At 47.9% G+C, this 22,778-nt stretch overlaps 1 protein-coding gene across 6 annotated transcripts in view; it reads left to right on the top strand.

Annotated features, from left to right (window-relative positions):
- SGSM2 (small G protein signaling modulator 2) overlaps positions 1-17,817 on the top strand; it is a 48,579-nt gene extending 30,762 nt beyond the window's left edge. For 2 of the 6 annotated variants that reach the window (XM_068415622.1, XM_068415623.1), the window contains exons 11-24: positions 272-401; positions 1,845-1,979; positions 5,367-5,517; positions 5,659-5,723; positions 6,180-6,325; positions 6,778-6,906; positions 8,698-8,880; positions 10,002-10,409; positions 11,097-11,221; positions 12,064-12,146; positions 12,625-12,734; positions 13,926-14,022; positions 14,497-14,664; positions 16,049-17,817. In XM_068415622.1, coding sequence (XP_068271723.1) covers positions 272-401; positions 1,845-1,979; positions 5,367-5,517; positions 5,659-5,723; positions 6,180-6,325; positions 6,778-6,906; positions 8,698-8,880; positions 10,002-10,409; positions 11,097-11,221; positions 12,064-12,146; positions 12,625-12,734; positions 13,926-14,022; positions 14,497-14,664; positions 16,049-16,137 — 2,019 coding nt within the window. In that variant the 3' untranslated portion in view covers positions 16,138-17,817. The remainder of the gene's footprint in view (positions 1-271; positions 402-1,844; positions 1,980-5,366; positions 5,518-5,658; positions 5,724-6,179; positions 6,326-6,777; positions 6,907-8,697; positions 8,881-10,001; positions 10,410-11,096; positions 11,222-12,063; positions 12,147-12,624; positions 12,735-13,925; positions 14,023-14,496; positions 14,665-16,048) is intronic. The other 4 variants (XM_068415626.1, XM_068415627.1, XM_068415625.1 and 1 more) reach the window with 3 other exon arrangements.
- The last annotated feature ends 4,961 nt before the right edge of the window (positions 17,818-22,778 follow it).

Consider the following 22,778-nt stretch of genomic DNA (forward strand, 5'->3'; position numbering starts at 1 on the left):
GCTGGAAATCAAAAGTGGGAGGCAAAGTAACTCCATTTAGTCCAATTTGATTCTTATACAGATAAGTCTCTAAAAATTGTTCCCACCTTCATTGCCACATTGAGCAATGAACTGGAATCTGCTATTATATCATAATATGAACCAAACAATAGGGACACCTCCTCCCAACACTGAAAGTTTCATTTTAAGATGCCAAATGTCTGAAGTACTTAGTTTGTTGTGCTCTGTTAGTCATTTGAGGCTGAATGTATGGAATTGTTATTTTCCCTAGGGTAAGGTATTTCCAAAGCTTCGAAAACGGAACAGCAACAAATCAGTGGACCTAGAGGAAATGCCAGCTGAAGACACTTCTACAGACTATGTGTTCAGAATTATCTATCCAGGACACAAGCACGATAACAGTAAGTGCATTTGTTCTGCTTTGTTTAAAAAAAAAAACCCACCACACAAAAAAAACCCCACAACCAAACTAAGAAAACCTTAAAGTAATATCCTGGGAAGGAACTGAAGGTAACAGACAAGCCAGGTTTTTGGCAGGGGGGGGAAATCTATCACAAAATTCCATTGTATGATAATTGTGATCAACACGTACAGCTTACTGTAGGTTTCCTTGATGCAGTGAAACTTGTTATCTTAGTGGAAACGGAGTTGAGGTGGGCAATCTTATTTATATTTACTCTGTGTTTTGCAGAGGAAGTTTTCAAAATACTCCCCTGGGCTTGCAAACTGAGACTAAAAGCAAAAAGATTGCTTGACTAGCCAAGAGCAGTTTTGCTCCCAAAGTGAGGATATTTTTATTGGCCACACTGTTTGCTCATAATGTTGTTGTTAGAAAAAGAACATAAACTCAACTCTTAAAGTACCCCAAGAACTCCCTGGGCTAAGTTTTCCTGGCTTGGAAGCAAGAACTTAACAATGGATAAGTAAAGGCCCTTCCAAGGAAATTAAATGAACTCCCAAGCACCAAACCACCTCATGTCATCAGTGAATACAAATTCCTTACATGCAAGAAGGCATTTGAGCTAGTTCTCAAACAGCACGTTCAGTTTTATTCCCCTTGGCAAAGCAGCAAGAATTTCCCAGGAAGATCAGAGCCTAAAGTTTACAGGGGATTTGGATTTACTGCTCGTATTGGGACTTACTGCAGCTGAAAAAGCAGAATCTCAGCTGAACCCTCCTTACCCCAGGGGACTGAACCACAGTGGTGGCTGTGCTTTATTAGGGCTTCTGGGTTTGCACAGGTAAGTTCACGCACACACCAGCAAAGCATGTTTTGCCTTTGCCTGACTCAAGGGGACTGCGGATTCTGTGGGCACATTCAGCACAGACCGGCCTCTTGAGTGCAAGACAGAGCGAGCTGGCTCCTGCCCTGGGCTTCCTTGGGAGGACGCCTGTACCTTGCGTGTTTGCAGCGCCAGACAGAGCTGGGGAGCAGAATGTTTGCTGTCCAGATGCATCTGGCACAGGTTTCAGAGTGGAAAAGAGGCCACAGCATTGATAGTGGCATGGTGGAGGAGAGAAGCTAGTTGGAACCTTGAATTCCCATGGAGTTTTGCTAAAAAGCCTGCTCACTGCAGGCTGGCCCTGGGACCTTTCTCCATTGCCACGTGACACGTGTGCTCTGGGAGCGCAGCCTGTGCACAATCAAGAGCTGGCCTGTGTTTGGTGGAGCGTGCTTTTTTCTGTAAGAAACTCGTTTTTCATACCCATTTGCAGGAGCTTGTGCCTTCAAGAGGAGGGCAGGATTCAAGTCCTTTGTCTTTGCTGACCATGTCCTTTTGAGCTGTCCCGCAGAATTGAGTTCTCTCTTCTTATGCTCCTCTTTCACTATTTTCTTTGAGCAGTAACTATTAACTACCACCACTTAGCTGCCAGCCGCTCTGCCTCTGTTGACGATGACGAGGAGGAGGAAGATAAGCTACACGCAATGCTATCAATGATCTGCTCTCGGAACCTCACAGCTCCTAATAGGATGAAAGGTTTTTATCCTCCTCCCCCTGTGTCCCAGAGCTCTATTGCAGCTCGTTCCACTGATGCATACAACAGTGTTGGCATTATTACGGGGAGAAACATTTCGCTCACGCCGTGAGATCTGGAGATAAAGTTGACTGTGCAGAGAGGCTGGGAATATGCTCACACCCTATGGGAAGTGGAAACAGCACCTTCCCTCTCCTTTGAGCGCGCGTGCTGCTGAACAGACAAACCTCCTCTCCTTCCAGAGGCTTCCTGCCCCACCTTCGTAAACGCTGGATGCTAGAGCATGTTCTCAAAAGAGATGGAGGGAATATAACAGGTCTTTGTACTCTCCCTCTGTGAGTTAGTTGTGTACAGCGTAACAGACTGGGGAGGGCAGCCTTGTATAGGAAGGATCAGAGGTGAAGCATTACAGCAGTGGTAGCGATGTGCTGGGCAAAGTCAGCGATGGAGTGAGTTACAGTTTGAGCCCAGGGATGGTTCAGGTGTGCGTGCTCTCATGCTTTGGATGCATCTATAATGCAACAGAAGTGTGCAGAGAAGATCATATGGAGATGCAGTACCTCTCTGTGGTCAGGTGCTCTCACTCCACTTCTTGCGTTGATAGCCTAGGTGGGTTTCAGATCATCACCTGCACGGCTCTCCACCTTCCAAAAATTTGTCATGTAATTATTTTCCTAAAGCAATTCATAACATATGTATTGAGTTGGTATTCTCCAGCAGTGTATGCATTGCAAGCATTCAGGATCTAGTAGTTTAATTCTGGAGACTGAGACGTCCTGGCTTCCCCACAGGAGGAAGCTGAATGGTTACAAAATGACCCATTCCCCAGGCCAGAGCCCTCCTGCACAGCTGGCATTCTAAGGCTCGCAGTGGCTCAGGAGACAGGCAGGTGTTGTCGAGGCCTCTCCAGTAGTTCAGATGAAATCTCTCCCCCCTCTAGGCTTACCAGTTCCTGCACAGCTTCAATACCGCCAGACTTCTGGCCGTGTTACCTCCTGAGCGCATGTGCCAGATCTGGCATTGTCCTGTTATAATCAACACAACAGCCTCCCCCTCTTCCTAATAACTGGAGTGTATCAGCAAGAACAGAATCTTCTCTGTTACCAGGCTGTAAAGTAGCTGTCAGAAGTTTGACATCTGCAGAGGGAACAGGAAGGAGAGCCACTGCTCACAAGTTTGGCTCGTCTGTGTTTTTCATTCACTGCGTTAGCGTGAACGGGCTTTTTCTGGTATTTCTGTTTCCTAAGAAAAACACAGTGTATCGTGACTGCAGATAAGACCCTCATACCTTTAAATAGCAGAGCAATGAGTTTGGATCCAAATGGATCCTGGTCTGGTGGGACTGGCTGTAGGAGACAGTAATTGCCCCGCATCTCTGTATCACGCTTAGGTTCTGTTTAGGTGGGCTATGAACATGGGTTCAGGGAGATCCTCCTCAGTTCTTGTAGGCTGCCCACACACTTATCCCAAGGTAGTAGAAACTGATAAAGCCCAGCCCAAGTTAATAAAGAGTTCTTAGAAGATATGGATGGAAAGAAACTCCAAAACACAGCGTTCCCCTTGAAAAAAGATCCTGTTTCAGGAAGTTTTTGTGTGTCTTAACTGGTGATGTCTGGATACGGGTGGTAATGGAAGGGAAGGTGGTCTAACGCTGCCACAGATGCACGTTAAGAGGCCAACGCTGTGATCTAAACCGTAAGAAACACAGTTTAGTCTTTAGCCAGGTGATGGAAATCTTAACTTATCCCACTAGAACGGCTGTCAGGTATCTGCTTTTGCTTATTTAATCTCGAAGGTGATGGCAGAGTTAGGAGATCAGCTGCTGTTTGAGTAGTGATTCTTGCTGACCGAGGTTGGATTGGCCGTTGTCTCTCCAGCAGCATCCCTTCTGAGTAATGACAGCACTGTTGTAGCAGGTCTGCTAGCCATTTGCTTTCACATCTTGCAACATGCTCGACTTTTGCATGTAGCTGAAGTTACAGATAACACCACGACAGTTAAATAAAAGATGCTGTTCACTCTAATTCTTCACTAATTCAGGTACCTTTCATCTGAATCTTTAGGTTCTGTGGGGTTCTTTCCTTGTTTCTCTAAAAAATAAAATAAAAAATTAAAACTGAAAAAACCCACTTTTCTTGTCTGTGGAGGGGAGGCAAAAAATAATGATCTGAAAATGTTTGTCCAATGGTTTTTATTTGAACCCAATAAGAAGCTGCAATAAATACTGGGTCATTCAGCTCCTTCCTGAAGAATTAAGGTGAAGAGCATTTTTGCATCACACTTTGTTTTGTGAAATGGAATACACGTGACTGCTTCCGCATGAGCCTGTGCTTTTTCTGTTAACAAATGTTTTTACTCCCCTCCTTCCTCACCTCTGCCCACTTTCTAACAGGCACTACTAAAATGCTTTATGCTGCCTTGATTTAAAATGCATGAGATGGTTTGGAATTGCCCCTACCACCACCCAACAAATGTACGTTTTAAAAGCACGGCCCAGGGGACTGGATTTTGCCTACAAATGTTAATTTAGTGACTTACAGTATTATGGCATTTGCCTTAATTTTAATCATGGGTGAGCTGAAAGGCCAGTTATTTATTATAAAACAAAATCCCAGCAGCTCAAATGCCAGCTGGCGAAGTTGAAAAGCTGAAGCCAAGCTTTTGAAGGCAACTGGTGATTTTTTGGGGTTGCCTTCCTGAAGCTGGTGAAAAAGGCAAATAGATTTGGTGGAGCAGGGATGACTCGAGAAGCTGCACTGTACTGTTGGATCACATTTTCCTGCAGAGTATCCTACTTCTATAAACATAGTGTTGACATTAGTAGGACCTGAACTATCTTTCTGCGCTCAGTATTTTAGGATCTGGTTCTGAGTGGGAATGAAACATCTTCTGAAAATAACTGAATCAGTTTTTCTTAATTTCTTTTATGCTTAAACTTTCACTCTAGCTGGACTAGCAGTTACGTGGCTGATTCCAGGAACTGCAAAATGAAATTCTGAGACCTGAATTAAATAGAAGGTCAGGTTAGATGATCTCTTCTGGCCATAACTAACACTACCATAGCATTACACAAGAACCAGTTCCAGTTGTTCCTGCAGCACCCTTTTCTCTGTTCTCTTGAAACATGAACCGGGATGTGCATGGGCAAGAAAGGGGAGATGGTGAGGGGTTTGACTTCACGGGAAGTGACCGTGCACAGCATGCAGCTGGTTTAGGTGTGCCAAGAGCCCTGTTTCTGCGGTCACTAGGATGGTGCTCTCCCCTTTTTTGGAACCAAGGTTCAGAGCCTGCTGGGAAGTAACGCATGAAGCCATCAGGATGCACAGAAGGAAGAGGGGAAAGAAGGAAACAGGCTGACGGCCTGCTGTTGTGTTTGGGTTTTTCCTCAGACACCAGCGAGATGATAGAGATGCAAGGCTTTGGGGCAAACCTGCTGTCGTGGCAGGTGGAGCACTGCAGCCAGGGCTCCTCGTGCATCTCCTGTTCAACGGGCAGCTCTCCCTACGATATACCCAGCTGCTGCAGCTGCATCCGCGACAGGTAAGCGCTGTGTGCAGAGAGCTCACCTGCGACTTTGTGCATGCCACACGCAAAAGCAGGGAGGTTTTATTGGTTGCAGTAACAATTTTCAAGTAGTTTCTAACAAAAAAAGATGGAGTTCCTGTTCCTGTGTCTCCACAGAACTCCACTGAAGATGCTGTGTGAAAGCATGAAGAGGCAAATAGTTTCCAGAGCCTTTTATGGATGTAAGTGAAGCTTCTTATGTCCAGCCCTTGCTGTATCTGTGTGCTTATCTAAAAACCATGTGATGTTTGGTTTAGAAAGCAGTCCAACCCCAAATTTATTGTTGTGAGTCAGATCACCTCAGGACACTCGGGTGGACGTGACTCAAGTATCATAGCCTCGTAATTCCATTATTTGTGGGTTTTGCACGTAGCAATGGGAGTAGTGATGCTTAGTGAAGACAAAGGTAGTTTTACAGTGTAATGTAATACTCTGCCTGGATTTTACTAGTCTGTGTAAGATTTATTTAATCTTTGGCTCTGTTGCAATTCTTCATTCTTATACAGTACAATGCAAGTTTAGTTCATATGGGATAATTAGTGCCAGGTTTAAAATGCCACAGCTTCACCTCCCAAAGGGGCTGCTGGTAGGAGGCAGATTGCTCACTCACAGAGGGTCCCCTCCCGCCCCAACCCCAGGGCTCGCCTACTGCCGCCACTTGTCTACGGTGCGGACGCACCTGTCTGCCCTGGTGAACCACACCATCATCCCACCGGACAGACCGGCCAGCGCTGCCGGAGGCCTGACCAAAGAGGTCTGGAGCAAGTACCAGAAGGACAAGAAGGTAAGCAACAGAATACCTGTGTGATCATTACTCTGGCTCCTAGACACTGCTGCGATGAGCGTGGTGTCCCTTAGAGCTGACCCCAGGAAGTACTCAGGGTGCTTTCTGGTGTTCACAGGATCACTCCTCTTGCTAGTGAGAGTGAGTCGATTCCTACACTCTTTTATCCTTTGCATCGCTGATGATGGCAAAGATACCCACTAACATCAACGCAACCGTTCTCATGATGATTCTAGTCTATTAAAAGTTAGATTATTTTCATGCGAGGTAGGGCAGCTAAGGTGAGACTTGATTTGCGCTAGGGCCCTAAAGGCGTGCATCAAATCACAACATTTATTTTGTGCCATGCCTGCATTTCACTGTCTTTATACTTGGAATTAATTGTATATGTGCATGCCCGAGGAAAATAAAGATGTATTATCTTCAATACCTCTTTCTCCTGACTGATGTAGAATTACAAGGAACTGGAATTACTAAGAAGAGTTTACTACGGTGGGGTACAGCATGAGATTCGGAAGGAAGTCTGGCCATTCTTGTTGGGTCACTATAAATTTGGCATGGCCAAAAAGGAAATGGACCAGGTAAGCACAACTTTCCAGGGATGTGAATTACATTTGCAGAATAGGTTTTGTTTTCATTCAGAAAAACAAATGTTAGTCCTTAATATTTTTTTAATACTCCTAAGGGAAAAATGCTACTGAAAAGAAGAGTGACACACGTTAGCAGAGGGATTATGTTATCATGTTACTATGTCTGAAAATCACTAAAAGGGAGTTTTTTATTGAAGTCAGGAAACCTGCATTCAGCCTCTGCCTGTGACATGTACTTGCCCTGAGGAAATCCTGCTTTCACAAATTTGTCACTTATAAAATGAGGAGACCTTGACAAGTGGATAGTAATTTGAGTCATCCCTCTGTTATATGATGTGTTGGCTGAGTCATACTTCAAAATGCTCTTTGAAAGAACTACTTCATCTACACGATACTGCATCTGCATGTGTGGAATTCTGTTGGAGCTGTGAACAGCCCAGATGCACCTTCTGAAGTGCACTTGGAGTTACTGTCTAGAGGCTAAAAATACCCAGAGGAAGGTTTGATTTGTACGTTCATGATGCTTTTGCTAGACTTACATAAGATGTGCCTCTGTAAAACACAAGTTGCAATTTCAGATGAGATTTTATTCCTCTTAATATCTCCCGTGCTGCTGCTAACATTGATCAGTGAATAATTGCCTGGGTTATGTCACAGCCTTATTTCGCAGTCTGAAACTTGGCATTAAGTATATCGTTTCCATTAATGAAACTACAGTTTGCCCATCTCTTAGTTATATTTTCTCCCTTTGCTAAAGCTTACCATTGAATATGAGAGTCTATTAAGTGAATGACACGAAAACAGTCATAACATTTGCATGTACAGGAAGCTCATCATGTCTGAAAGTCATCGTGGGTGATTTATTCTCTTTGCCTTCAGATGATATTTTTGCAGTCATCCATCAGTATCTGGGGCACTCCCAAACATGGCTGTCCTCCAGCCTTCCACTAACTGTTGTATTTTATGATTTATGAGTCGACAGCTACCTCAAGTGACAAATAGCCTGCAGCTCTTAGCATGAATGCTCTGGTAGCAACTCCAGCCAGCGGAGCCCAGAGCCTGAAGCCAACCCACAATTGCGGTTTCTCTTCAGCCCTTGACAAGTGACAGAGCAGTAAAATTACTACATGTCCCTTAATAGCTCAAGGGGGGTTTCTGTGTCTGCTTTCAACAGAGGAAGCCGGCAGTGGCAAAAATCTGTTCCATTACTATGGGAACCAGAGTGGTTGGATCTGGCCATGCGCAGTGCAGCCACAGGACTGGGCTGTGTGAGCTGGGATTGCTGCTGCTGAGGAGTTCTTCCAGCATCTAACTCTGTACAGGCTGATGTCTATAACCCTGTGACCTGGAATTCATTGCAAGGGCTATAGAGTTGGAATAGAGGAGTTGGGAAGGAGGTGTGATGAAATTAGGAATAATCCGGTTAGAGGCAGCAATTGCTCCATCGGATTGCCTCCAGCTTCTATGTGAGGTTTCACATGAAGGCCAGGGACATCTTTTGTTCTTTCCTGAACAATGTCAAAGTGCTGTTGATAGTGTGTATCCATGCTTATATGAATCTTTTCTGGTGTCTACAGTGATAGTTTCTTCCCTGCAGTAAATACACAACACCTTAATGCTCCAGTCAGTGTGCTCTAGCGAGAGGGCTTCAGGATCCTTCAGGCTTTTGGTTTGAGACATTACACTTTCTTCAGACCTCCCCCTCCTGGCTTCCACTCATTCTTAGTGCTGTCTTTCAAGGAGGACCACTGTTTCAGGATCTGTCTGTCTGTCTGTCTGCAGGTGGATGAAGACATCGCTCTGCGGTATCAGAAGGTCATGGCTGAGTGGAAGGCCTGCGAGGTCATTGTAAAGCAGCGAGAGAAGGAATCGCATTCTGCCACGCTGGCAAAGTTCTCGTCGGGCAGCAGCATTGACAGCCACGTCCAGCGACTGATTCACAGGGACTCCACCATCAGCAACGATGTAGGTACTCCCCTCCCAGTCACCAGTACCGTGCAGGCAGGGCGGGAGGCTTAGCGTTTGCAGAGGTACTGCCCAGGGAAGCAGAGAGGTTAGCACAGCTCCGTCACCCTGGAGCTACGTGAATCCTGTACAGAATTTGGAGCTGCAGCACCTCAGAAATAGAGCTAAGAGCAGGTCTGTATTTTGGGTGGTCTATAGCTGTTCTTAAGCAGGACCTGCTTAAGGGGCTTTCAGGTTCACCTACTGTAGAAGATGCTTCTCTCAGTAGAGGAATAGCTTTCCAGATCTCCTTCTGGTAGGTGCTTTTTTCAAATCCAGCATAGAGCAAAAGATCGCTACTATTAAAGCATATTCGATTCTGTCATGTCCCTGACTGACAGGTTGGGTGTGATTTGATTTTGGGAGAGGGGTTCTTTGTCAACCTAAGGTAAGATGCTAAGCAGTAGAAAGGCAGACTGAATTAACCCCTGGGTAGTGAATAACCAAGAAAGGGGCTTCTTTTCACATTGTTGGACAGGAGAGACAGCATGTGTGTGTGTGCCAACAGTGTCTCTGGGCACCATTACTTATGCGGACTTCAAACAGTTAGCTAACTGATATCAGTCAGGCAAGACGGAACTTGAAATAGTTCAACAAAGAGGGTTTTTTAGCAAGAGAAGACGTAAAGTGGTTGCATGGTGATAAGAATTTGAAGGCCAGTCTTAACTTCAAACAGCAGTAGCTGAACTGGACTGTCAGAGGCCTGAGGCATGTTGGTCTTCTTCAAAGTTATTTTGCAATGACCGGATGTTTTTAGTGTTGGTGTTGCAGGTAGGGAAGCTTTGCTGCTTTCCAGGGTATTCCTCATTGAAGATTCTGAAAGGGGGAGACATCATCATAGGAGACGGATACAAGATCATAAATTGGTTTTATTTTTAGACTTACAGTTTTGGTATAAAGACTTGAGTGAGGAGCGCTCAACTATTTGCATGCAGGGAAGCTCTAATAATCAGTGAACTTGTTCACTGAAGTAACGTAGTCATTTCTCTCTCATGGCTGGAGTTTGTTTGCTACATTAATGTTTCTCGCTTCTCTATTCTCCCCTGCTTTATCCGAATCTCCTCTCCCTTGCCCACCCCCAGGTCTTTATATCCGTAGATGAAACGGACTCAGCGGAGCGGGACTCAAAGGGTCAGGACGACCCCCCCTTCACCGTGGTGTCTGCCGACACGCCGGCGGCAGCGGCTGCCGTGGAGCAGCAGCCTGTAGAGTTCGACTCCCCCGACTCCGGGCTGCCGTCCTCGAGGAACTACTCTGTGGCCTCGGGCATCCTGTCCAGTATCGATGACGGGCAGAGCGTCTCCTTTGAAGAGGGGGCTGAAGAAGAAACAACCAGCACAGACTTGGAAAGGACTGACCCAGACATCCCGCGTACGCAGAAGGCCAAGGCAGCGGTGCTGCGGTCTCAGGACTCCGTGTCGGAGGAGCAGCTGTGTTCCCAGGTGGATTATCTAATGGATGTCGCCTCTGTCTGCGCTGCATCCTACACAGTAGGTCACAACACCTGTATCGTCACCTCTCTGCGCAGCATTGCTTTGCTAGCAAAGACTTGTACTTTAGATAGGATTTAATGAGAGAGAATCCCAAACTAGAACTCCAGGTGGTGCGACGATAACTGAGGATTTTTGCATCCAAATCTTTTCATCTGGATTTTGAGCTAGATTGGAAATAAGACAGCAAGAAAAATTTGGGTCTTTTTATGAGTGGGAGGGCAAGGAAAAGAATGTGGTACTGTTCTAGCAGTTAAAAATTTCCAGGGGCTGGGGGCAGGTGTCAGCGTGTGGACAACACACGACTTGTAAGATTTCAGTGTCACTTCAGTCAAGCTAAACCCCACACTTAATCAAATTGAACCACAACTTCAGTCTAGATTCAGGAGTGCACCATCTCCTTAGTGTCACTGTCTACAGAGCAGTAGTTGAGTTTTTGCCTCTATGTCTCTGCTGGAGTTGCTCAACTGGAAATAACCCTTTGGAAACAGGACAGGCTTGGAACATTCACCAGTGAAAGTGTATGCGTTTTACCTGGGATTTTTGTCAGTAATTAATTATTTCAGTGCTCTCATCCGCCTAAAGGATAATTGTACTATTTCAGGTTTGTTGATTATCAGTGAATCTGCACCAGGTGCTGGGAATGCTCTAAACTCAGCAGATCTAACTAAAACTTTTCTCTTCTAGATAGAGTTATTGGACACTGTTGCCTTAAATTTGCACAGAATTGATAAAGATGTGCAGAGATGTGACCGGAATTACTGGTATTTTACTGCCGATAACCTGGAGAAACTCCGAAACGTCATGTGCAGGTAATACAGCTTGTCAGCTGAACTGCTTTTCACGTTTCTGTCATAATCCATGAAGTATAATAGTAAATAATGGTCTGTATAAAAATAGTCTGTATAAAGTCATAGACTTTAACACTTGGCAAAGATACCAAGATTCCACTTAGGGGAAAAAAGGAGAACAAAAGCCAAAAAAAACGCAGGTACCTTTTAAAAACCTGGGCTTTTTCCATAGACTGTTAGGCTTTTGTTAGCTGCTTTTTCACAAACGATTGCTATGCAAGCCCTGGGTATAAGGGTTGGTCCTCTCTATCCAAGCAGAAAACAGTACAGCGCTGTGAGATACTCTGGAATGGGAAGTGTCAAAACGTTCTGACACACACATTCAGCAGCTGCTTAAGATTTGATCTTGTGTAATCGAATTAGACTTCAAAACAATATTTAGCTTTCGAGGAACAGGAAGAGAAAAGTTCCATCTTAATTCATCCTGTCAGTAGACAATTGATCACATTCTTTTACCCTTTCACAACACATGAAGAGCCTACAGCGAGTCACATTACAAGAGATATTCCTGTCTCACATGCTGCTCTGTCCTCATTGTGGAGTGTTTGTGAAGTCTTTAGGAATTTTCCTGAAAAAAAAAAAAAAACCAGAAGAAATACTCATCATTTTATACCAGAGTGTTGGAAGATTTGAATTGTTGTAGTTCTCTGGACTTTAGCTTTATCTTATACAGCACTCTAGAACAAGACACTTAAAAGCTTCCAAAAGGAGTTGTATTTTAGGGGTAAGACAAATTTTTGAGGCCACCATGCAGGAAGAGGATCTTTAACCCTATTATCTCTTGTGTTTTCTTCTTTCTGCAGTTATGTTTGGGAGCACCTAGAAGTTGGTTATGTTCAAGGCATGTGTGACCTGCTGGCTCCTTTGATGGTTATACTTGACAATGGTAGGAAGGGGTTTCTTTTGGGACATGTTGGTATCTTTAGGGAGGTCATTCTTTGGGAATGCTGTTTCAGAAGCTGTATGCATTAGCCAGGGCCAGCTCACCAGGACAATCAGACCTGCAGCTCTTGATTCCTATTTTCTCTACATGTGGCTGTTGTTGAAATGGCTAACAGTAATATCTCAGGGATTCCCTGTTCACTCACTGACTTCCCGATTAAATTTTACTACATTTTCAAAAGCAACTGCGTTCTGGCAGTTGCTGGAGCTGAAAACTCAACTGCAAGCTGGGTTCTTGTGAAACATAACTAGTAGAAATGGTCCAGAGTCAGGTGCTGTCTTCTGTTTCATCTAAATACTGGCGCTGGGATTAGGGAACAGCAAAGGGGAAAACCCTGCTTTTCCCTTGCCCTGCAGTTTGTTATTTTGGTTCGAGGAAGTCCCCAATTAGCAGCACTGAGCGTTCTGCGTTGTATCTGCAGATCAGCTGGCCTACAGCTGCTTCAGCCACCTGATGAAGAGGATGAGCCAGAACTTCCCCAATGGAGGTGCTATGGACACACACTTTGCCAACATGCGGTCCCTAATCCAGGTGAGTCTTTTCTAATCTTATTTGAAAGAAGTTGAGGTTGTGGCCGAGGCTCAGAACTAGCTTGATGCCACGGTGAAGGGCAGGAACTCCTCTGACTGGGCTCCCTAGTCATCTGGGGAGGGGATAAGAATTGTTTTATGCAGCCCCAAACTGATTTCCTTCTCCTCAGGGGACAGCATTTGCTGTGTGTTAGAGCAGGGCAATTCCTCTTGACAAACAAAACAAACCCCGCAAACGTCTGCCTCAGACGTGTACAGAGTGTAATGACTCCTGTTCATGGCTCAGTGCAGCTCCACTGAAGTCAATGAGAAAGAGCAGTAAGATCCAGTCTTCACTGCTTTTTGGAAAACACTGATATTTGTGGCACAAACTTGATTTCTTACAGGTTTAAATAGACCATAGCTGTGTTTGTGTTCACACAGGATGCTTGCTGAAGGGGGTTTTTTTGGGCAGATTTAAGGCCTCGACATTGCACTCCAGAAAGCACCAGGCACCTGAGCAAGATTAGCATAAAGAAGGGTGAAAACTATCAGGATAAGCCATTATTTGGTTTGATAGGTGGCATATTAAAAAGTAATGAAAATAGAGGTGAGCCACCAAAGAAGATGGCCAGCAGGGCACATGCAGGCAGCACACGAACGTACGGCTGCAGTGTTCTGTGGAGTAGCAGGATTGTCAGAGCCTTATCCAGCAGCCCTTAGGAGGACACCTATGAGGAATGACTATAGAGTACTTACACATTTAAGACACATACCAGACATCTGGCAAGTAGTTGTTCAGTTCCAGAGAGCTGAGACGTTGCAGTGTGGAACTGTGCCACTGCTCTTCCTTCTTTTCCCCAGGTAAATGGGTTTCAGTCTTTGCACCCCAGCTCCTCTGTTACAACCTAAGAGTTGAAAATCAGTAGGATCTGCAACTTGCTGCTTGGACCTTCAAAATCACAGTGGAGATTGACTGTTGTCACCTCCTACCTGCACAGCAGTAACTTCACCTCCTCAGTCTGTGTCAGGGCACCATGATAAGCATTTTGCAAACACATAGTAAAAGGATGTATCTGTGCTAAGCAGCTGCTCTGACTAACCACAGGGTCGGGTGATAAAGAGCAGCACAGAAAGTCTTAACCAGACTCCACCACCTTTGATCTTGGCTACTTTCCCACAAGATACTGACTGCTGATGTTTTGCATTTCAGATTCTAGACTCGGAGCTTTTTGAACTGATGCACCAGAATGGAGATTACACCCACTTCTACTTCTGCTATCGCTGGTTCCTGCTTGACTTTAAGAGAGGTAATAATGCCTATAGTTTAGAGTTGTGCAAACTGTGAACAGCTCTGTGTTCTGGTCTAGATGTCTAGATGGTGAGTAGCAGCGAGGCTCACATGAGAGTCTGTAGCTAGGAAAGCTAATGCAACTCTTGGAGATGAACTAGGACTGGATGAAGTCAAAGCTTAGAGTATTGTAAATTCCTGATAACAGCCTACCTGTGCTGCTGTCACATGGTTCTGCAGTTCAGGCATCTTCCTGGGGCTGAATCTACACCACCACACCTACATTCATTCTTAATTTTTCCTTTAAACCCAATTCTGTTGCCATACTTGCACAAATAAGTGGCAGGAGTTGGCTGGAGGAGAGGGGGAGAGGAAGAGGAGTTGTCATCAAGTACTATTCGTGTCTGCATAAGGCCTGTAAGACATTAGTTAGAGAGGGGGAAATGGTCAATTTGAATAATCAGATGCTCTTGTAATGTTTATTCCCATTCAGAATTGTTGTACGAGGATGTATTTACAGTGTGGGAAGTTATTTGGGCAGCAAAGCACATCTCTTCAGAACATTTTGTCCTTTTCATTGCCTTAGCACTTGTGGAAGTTTATCGAGAGATTATCCGTGATAACAACATGGACTTCACTGATATCATCAAGTTTTTTAATGGTAAGTGACTTTTTTTTGAGCGTGCAGTTTTGATAAAAGCAAGTAACGAGAGTTGGCTCCTTCTCCCTTCCTTAGACAAACTGTCTGCAGTCGTGCAGTGTTCTTGCTGTCAGGAGAAGCCCCTGGTCATTTTAAGCTCCGAATCTCTTACCCCTTCATGTAAATGAAGGGCCCAGATTTTCACATGCTTCCTGAAGGTCTGACTTGGCACACAAACAGCAGTGTTTTAAGAGCTACGTGGACCACAGACGAGGGCAGCTTTTTTAGTGTCAGTGGTCACTTTTACCACAAAGCAAGCTTCGGAATTTGTTACATTTCCCACAGTGACTCTTTGCCCTTGGGTTAATGGGAGGTGCTAAAATGCTGCTTAATTTTTTGCAAAAGGCTCTCGCAAGGTTTAAGATTGCCAGAGTCATTCCTGTTTACAGGGCTTGACCCTGCTGAGGCTGAAACCTCTAAGCAACTGTTCATGCAAAACATCCCACGCTGCTTCTGGGGCTGATTGCTTACCGTAGTGGTCCGTAGAGGCTGGCCAACACGTACTGCCAGAGCAAAAAGTGTTGTGCCAAAGCAAGCTCGGGCTCTTCCTGGCTGCAGAATGCATTAGTCCTAAACAAGTGCTCCCTGTTAGGATGTTTTAAGAGGTTTGGAAACAATTCTGTGTAATCACAGTAATTTACTAAATTACCAGTGCTGGGGCTGTCAGCCGTCTCTTGCAGAAGCCCCAAATTTGGTTTGGTTTTTGCCTCAGCCACTCTTATTCCAACGCCGTACACTAATGCTTCCCTCAAAAAAAACCCACCAAAACAAAAACAACACACCCCAGAGAAACCAAACACAAACCCCAGTGCTTGCCTAAGCTGAGTGAAATGTTTCTTGTGGATTGAGGAGTCGGGTCTGTCGAGAGCTACTTTCTGCTCTTAGTGCAGAGCGCGGACGTCTGTGGAGCTGCTGGGCACGTCGCCCCGCGTACGGGCAGCCCTCAGTTGTATTTATCACGGGCATCCCAGACGCTCCAGCAAGTCCCTGCCTGTTGCTGGTATCTTTGTTCCAGCCGAGTTCAGCTTTACCTTTTTGAGACCCCAGGAGGGCCGTTCCCAGGCACCTGTGGGCACAGACCTCCCGTTCCTGGGCTGGGGTCGCCGGGCACTGGGATGTCTCCAACAAGAGAACAGGCACAGGAAGGGTTAGGTCTTGATGCCAGGACCTACAGCACGACGGGATTCATCCTGTCTTTAATCCTACAAACCTAACCCCCTGCAATGCTTTTGGCTTGCTGCTATTATTACGCTAATTAATTAATGCTAATGCCACGTTAATATCAATGCTAGGGCAGAAAAGTTCCTGCCGCTGACAATTAAGAATGTTTGTCTGTGTCTTCTAGAAATGGCAGAGCACCATAATGCCGAGGAGATTCTGAGGATAGCGAGAGACCTTGTCTACAAAGTGCAGACCCTGATTGAAAATAAGTGATAACGAGCAGCCTGTCAGTGTGGGCCTCGTGAGCTGTCGGATGGGGCATTGCTTGCACTGCAACTGCAAAATGGTGTTTTAATTGCATCTTCCATGTAATGTAATAAATATCTACGAGATTTGTAACGGACTTGTAAAACCAGAACTTTTCCTTCACCAGATGAGGTTGGTGTTTGATAGTCCTTGTTACACTCCCTTTGTATTTCTAGACAAAACCTTTTTGCATTCTCTTACTTCCCTCTCTAGAAGACCGTCTATCTGCATATTTGAGATACTAAAAAGGGGGGATTTGACATACTAGAACATTTATATTTTGACTTACTGCACCTTTAAAGCCTGGATGCACGTTGCGCGCTCTGCCAGAACCTTCCGTGGGGGTACGGCCGGATCCAACACTCGCTCCAGTGCTGCGAGCATCGCATTGGGTCCTTGGAGGAGCACGGTCGTGGACTCAGTGTCTATGCCTTGAACATGGACGAGAGCTTTCTGGGAGGACGTTCCGTGGGATCCTGCGAACACGACCCAGGCGCTCGTCACTCACGCGGGTATCAGCACGTGCCAGGTGAAGCAGCTGGAATCGTGTGCAGGACCCGCCTCGCTGCAGCACCGCGTGGGTCCATCCGTGCGCCCGTGCAAGGTCTGTGCCGCGTCTTTCCCCGCTTGGCCGCACGCTTTGAGCAGCAGCAGACGTGTCACCCCGTCCTGCAGAGAGAGCAGAGGGGCCTGGCGTTAGCCGGGCTCCTGCCCCGGGGCTGCGGGCAAGGCCGGTGCTGCCCCAGCCCTTCATGCTCTGTGAATTCCCACGTGTGCTCCACCTGCTTTCCCAGGCGTGTTTCTAAGGAAAAGGGGATCTCTGTGTCAGCGGGAGGGAGGGGGCAGGTTTTGAATCTGAATGTGGAGGTTTCTGCTTTTTGGGGATTTTTTTAATCCTTCAGAGCAGACAGGGTTACACAGCTGCATTTCCACTGAACCTTAAACAACTCTCTGAGCTTTTCATAGAACCACCGAATCCTTTGGGTTGGAATGGACCTTTAAAGGTCATCCAGTCCAACCCCCCTGCAGTGAGCAGGCACATCTTCACCCAGATCAGGTTGCTCAGAGAAGTTTACATGAATTAGATCAGCTCAAGTGAGTTTTAAAATCAGATTTTAGCAAAAAGGGGTGTAGGGAATAAAATTACTCTGAAGATTCCAATGGCGCTAGGAGGTATTTGCTTTAGTGATTCGGGTCTTGCTCGGGACTGGAGCCAAGGAGCCGAGTCTGATGGCACCGTTATTTATAGCTGTGGCCAGCTGGGCTATAGGGCAGCGCGTGGCCACTGAAAGGTCTCGGCAGCGCTTCAGTGCGTGTTTGTTCATTTGAAAAGTGAAATGGTATTTTTGTAAAAATTGACAAGAGCGAGAAAACCCTCCAACTCAGAGAGCCGAGGAAGGGATGTAAAAACTAAACCTGCACTATTTTTCTTTGGTATGTTGGGATGTACCATACAACTCTGTTTAAAAGAAAACAACCCCCAAACCTCTGCAGACTTTGCTGTATTTGTTATAACATTCTGTCTAATTGTATTTTATGAATATTGTGTATTGACTTATTTATTTTTGTCGGGAGCAGACTATTCTCTTTATTGCTCAATTATTTATGTTTAAATGTACCATACAAATAAATACTTACTGTCAAGGCGTTCTGTGGAGCTCTTTGGAAGCGATTTCTCTCCCCCCAAGGTAATTTCAGAGCCAGAACAGGGCATCCTATGGCCGGGGCTGTCTGGGAAGAGAGAGTGTTATGTAATTAACGTTCCTATGACAAGTGTGCATGGGCTAATGTAGGAAGCAGCATGTTTAAAGCAAGGCAGCAGGTCATCACCGCCTGCACCGCGCGTGTCCCTGGGGTGACTGTCAGGGTAGGTGTGTCACACGCAGCCGTGCCTAAGGGCACCTCTGGCCACAGGCCCAGCCTGTTGCCCGTCCAGCCCTGGGGAAGGGAGGGAGCAGAAGCAAGCCTCTGACAAGTGTTAAAAAATAAATGTTTCCTCCTGCAATTTTAGGCCTGATCCTGTTGCAGCCAGCAGTAAACCCAGCCGAGCTGCTGGAGATCCTCCTCCATCGCTCCCAGTCCCCCCCTTCAAACCTCTTAAAGATCCTCTGGCTGCATTTCCCCACTCCACTGTAAAAACACCCAACAAACGCCTCTCTGTGCTGGGGTAGGTGCAGCCACCCCTCAGCCACTGCTCGTGACTGTTACAGCTGGTAATCGCATATTTACCCGTATAAAAGAGGATAATCCCTTGATGAAGTGTCCAATGACACGCTGGCTTAAATAACCTTCCAGTGCCACGGCGTCCTCGGGCTTCATCTTGTTTGGGTGGTGGGGCTTGGGGTGGGCACAGAGAGGTGGGCACTGCAGCTGGGCTTACACATGGGCGCTCTTTTCTGCAGGACTGACTTTGTTACTACACCACACACCCCCCAGCATTCTCTGCAACTTCTCAGAAACTTACCGTAGATATTTAGACAGTTGTTGTTCCCCAAAGCTGCAAAGTCCCTGCAGCAACAGGAATTTATTTCAGCAAGATGCACCATCCCAATGAAGTTTCATCACCTTCAAAGTCTCACTGCTACCGACTGCCAGAAGAAAAACCAGCCCAGGAGGCATCTCCCCTGTTCCCTGCAGCCCGGAGCCAGCGCTGGCAGCCCCGTGAGCCTTCACCTGCTTCCTCCACTCCACACGAGTTCTGCCACACACACACACAGCAACTTTGGCCCCCACAGTTCAGCACCGCCGACTGCAGTACCCCGTTAATCAGTCCAAAGCCTGCCTCCCCTTCTCAGAAGCTCTACCCTACCTAGAAATACTTTTTGGCTTCCAAATAATAAAAAAACAAAGCAAAACTAAAAACCCCAACCCTCACCCCTCCTGAGCCTTGAACCTAAAGCCTCGCCTCGTCAGTTAATGTCTCCCTGCCCCATCTTACTCTTTTTGAAGTTTCTGGACGTAAGGAAGCGAGCGATGAGCTGTGCAACGCTGACCGAGCCGGCTGCTTCCCCTGGCCCGGCAGGGCGGCACACACACACAGTGCAGGTTTGATTTTTTTTTTGTTTGGGATTCTTTTTTGGGTGTGTGCTCAGACCAGCGTTTGCTACAGTTCAGAGACACTTTTAACAACCTCACCCCACCTGCGACCTCCAACAATTAGTATTTTTTTTTTGCTCCTGTCAAGACACAGGTTCTGCCACTTCACCACTTACAGGTCACATCGTGCTTCCTCCGCCCAACAGCCACACCGAAATGTGCTTTCTGTGCCTCAGCCTGAAAAGTGCCTCCTTAATCCCTTCACCCACTGCCAAAGCCCACAGCAGCTGATCGGCACTTACCTGGCACAACCACAACCTCTGATGGGGGTGGTGAAGCCAAAATAACTCTTGAGGAAGGCAGAAAGGACACAATTACCTTCCGAGGTGCTCAGGTGTCCCGCAACGCGGCGGCTCAGCCCCCAGCTCCTTCCCTGGGCACCGGGCGCTGCCGAGGCAGCACCAGCTCCTCCAGCTGACTTTACTGGAGACACATTGTGAACGCTCAGACAAACTATCTACACATCGAGAGAGTAGAGAGAGGTCAGGCTGTTTCCATACCAATGTCAGGGAGTCACGGCACTGCCTGGGCTGTTCAACAGCATCTAATTAACCAAACCCGATGCAGGTGCTGATGGGGTGGGCTGGAAACAGGGCAGCAACGGTGCAGCAGAAGGGCTGGGTTTGGAAATCAAACTGGGCACAATTCAGAGAGCTTTGGCGGGGCCGGGGTGGCGGCGGGGGGTCTGTGCGAGGGGGCCGCGATGGAATGGGTACAAACTGCAGCAGCAGCTCTGCAAATGCTGCGAATCGTGGCCGCGCTCTGCGTCCCCCGGACACCCCAAATCCCTCCGGGTGCAGCCGTGCCGGCTCTGAAACGCCCCTGACCTCCCCCTGAGCCCCCGCAGGGCCCCCCTGACCCCCACTAACCCCCCAGGACCCCCCCGGGCCCCCCCACCCTCCGGCCGCGGGTCCGGCCCCTGCCCGTCGCGGCCCCCCCGCACTCACCGCCTTGGCGGAGGGGCCCCGGCCCCCCTGAGCTCCCCCCGCCCCGGCGCAGCAGCTCCGGCACCACCAACCTGCCGCCGGGGCTCGGCCCGCGCCCCCTCGCCGCGCTCCGCGTCCGCGCAGCGGAAGCAGGAACCGGGAAACCGCCCGGCTCCGCCGGCACCTGCGGGAGAGAAGCGGGGACGGGGTCAGGTGCGGGCACCGGCCGGGCCGATCGCACCCAGGGAGGGGCCCCGCCACCCCCCCCCCCCCGGCCCCGCACCGCGCAGGATGGTGCCCGCGGCGGGGCCGGAGCCTCACCTGGGGCCGCGGCCAGGACTCGTCCTCGCTCGGTGACGAGCGGAGCCGCTCACCGGGCACCATCGCCCGCGGCTCCGGCAGCTCGGGGCGATGGGAAGGGGCTGGTCCCCAGCGCGGCACCGCCTGGTCCGGGCACACGCGGGCTGGCGCGGGGAGAGCCCGAGCTGCTGGTAACGCACAGCTGGGGCTGCCGTGGGAGAAAGCACCGCTCTGGCAGCTGAAAATCAGAAATAAAGTGACACACCTGCGTGCGAGGCACAAGGAGGGAAATGCAGAACCCTGGTTCAGATTTCAGTGCATGTTTATTTCGGTTTTATATTTATTTCAGGCAAGTGCTTATTACACGGATATTATTCACGTTGGATACCTAAACTCTGGAGCATGAAGAGCCAGTATAGTACAGCTGAATAGTAAAAATACAATATGTACAAAATTAGTTGGGTTTTTTTTCACATAGCAGATGTATCCAAACACATAAAAATCTTTACAGTCTAGGTTTTTCAATATTTAATATTTCAATAAATGGGTAACACAGTGACACGTCCTCACTGTAAACACAGACCGCGTTTGCCCGGGGTGAGCGTGCCGGTGCGGTGGCTTTCCCGTGACGTGCGCGGGGAGGCAAACGGGTCCCCGGGGCTCGGGCTCCGCGGGGAGCGCCGGCAGCAACGCTGCTTCTACCGTCAGCATCTTCAGTGAAACAGCCCTAATGCAAAGAGCGCAGCGAGGGTAAAGGAACCGCTTTTAGCCGGGAGGGTGGTGACACGCAGTGACAGACGCGGGGGGACCCCGGCAGCGGGGGCGGGAGGTCCCCGCGCCCACCGCAGCTCCCCACGCACTGGCGCCTGCGCTGGTGCTTGGCCAGATGCAAATAACCCGTTGGGTGGCTGCAATTAGTACTTCATGGCTCGCTCAGGGAGATGCAGTGTCAAGAAACACTCCTTTGGGGCAGCTGGTTAAGGCGTGCCTGGGAGGTGTTGGCACCAGGGTTTCCCTCTGGCAGCCCCGGGCGGGCTGTCGGCCACCGAGGCCACTGGCCCGGGCGGTTCCCGTGCCCAGCACGGCGGAGCACCACGGCGTGGAAGCAGCCAAACACAGCGGGCGCCAAGGCTGCACCTACCCAGCGCTGTGCTGGGGCTGGTATTTTAGTAACTCAAGTTTTCCATTATTAAGTTCTGTGTACCAGGAAGAGGAAGATGCCGCGACTGACCCCATCCACAACCTATTTTTCCTTAACTTTAAACATCTGTTCCTAACAACTGACGTTTGACTAAAGGGGAAATAATCTAAAAATACTGTTATAATCAATTTTAATCCATTCAAAATGATGACAAGGGATGGAAAATAGGCCAGCAGTATGAGAGGTTTCCTTTCCTCATTCCAATATCTTAGAATTAAAATAAGATTGAAACGAACAACTGCTCACTCAAGAAAAATAACAGATGCAAAGTCCAAGAGGAGCCTCACCTGGGAGGTGCTCAGCGCTGCCCACCTCCCACCGCCCCCAAGGCACTCAGCTCCCTGCTCAGTGAGGCTGTGTGTCTCGTTAGGCTTAACGAGGAGCCAGCCAGCACTGGGGGAAGCAGAGGGCGACTGATTGATGTGGCTGGGGCCGCTCCCCCTCGCTGGGGACACCCCAACACCCAGCACAGAAAGCAAAGGGGCCAAAGGAGCACCAGCGCTGTCACACCGGGCAAATTCTGTCTCAGGACGCCCCTCGTCCCCAACCCAGAACAATTGTCACACTTTTCTAAATGCAAAAAATTCACCCAGGATGCAAACCAGTCCAAAAGAGACACAGGCTACATACGAAAACCAGAGACACGATAGCATCTTGCATTGAATGTCTACACGTGTATAAACAGGCGTGCACACAGACACCACACCGAGACCGACACAAGCAGCAACAGGCTCACCTCCACCTAAACCAAAGGCATTTTACGTTGGGTTATTTTTTTTGTTTGTTTCTTTTGTTACAGAAGGCCACTTTTAATTAAAACAAAGAAAAAGAGACAAGTAGTCCAGCACGAGCAGGCAGCAGCCGGGCCAGGCTTTGGCCCTGCATGGCAATTTGCTGAACGCCATCAGTTGGTGGGGCATTTCCTACCTGGATAAAATGTGTATGATTGTAAAAGAGCAGGAGGAGATACCCTCTGTCCAGCTCCACTCAAGAAAACAAACCCCAATCCTGCCGGGGCTTGAGCCCTCCTTCACCTTCCACATCCACTGTTCAACCCCAGCCCGGACTCCCCCCCCCCCCCCCCC

Source organism: Nyctibius grandis, chromosome 18 (assembly GCF_013368605.1).
Source record: "Nyctibius grandis isolate bNycGra1 chromosome 18, bNycGra1.pri, whole genome shotgun sequence".
Lineage (NCBI taxonomy): Eukaryota > Metazoa > Chordata > Aves > Nyctibiiformes > Nyctibiidae > Nyctibius > Nyctibius grandis.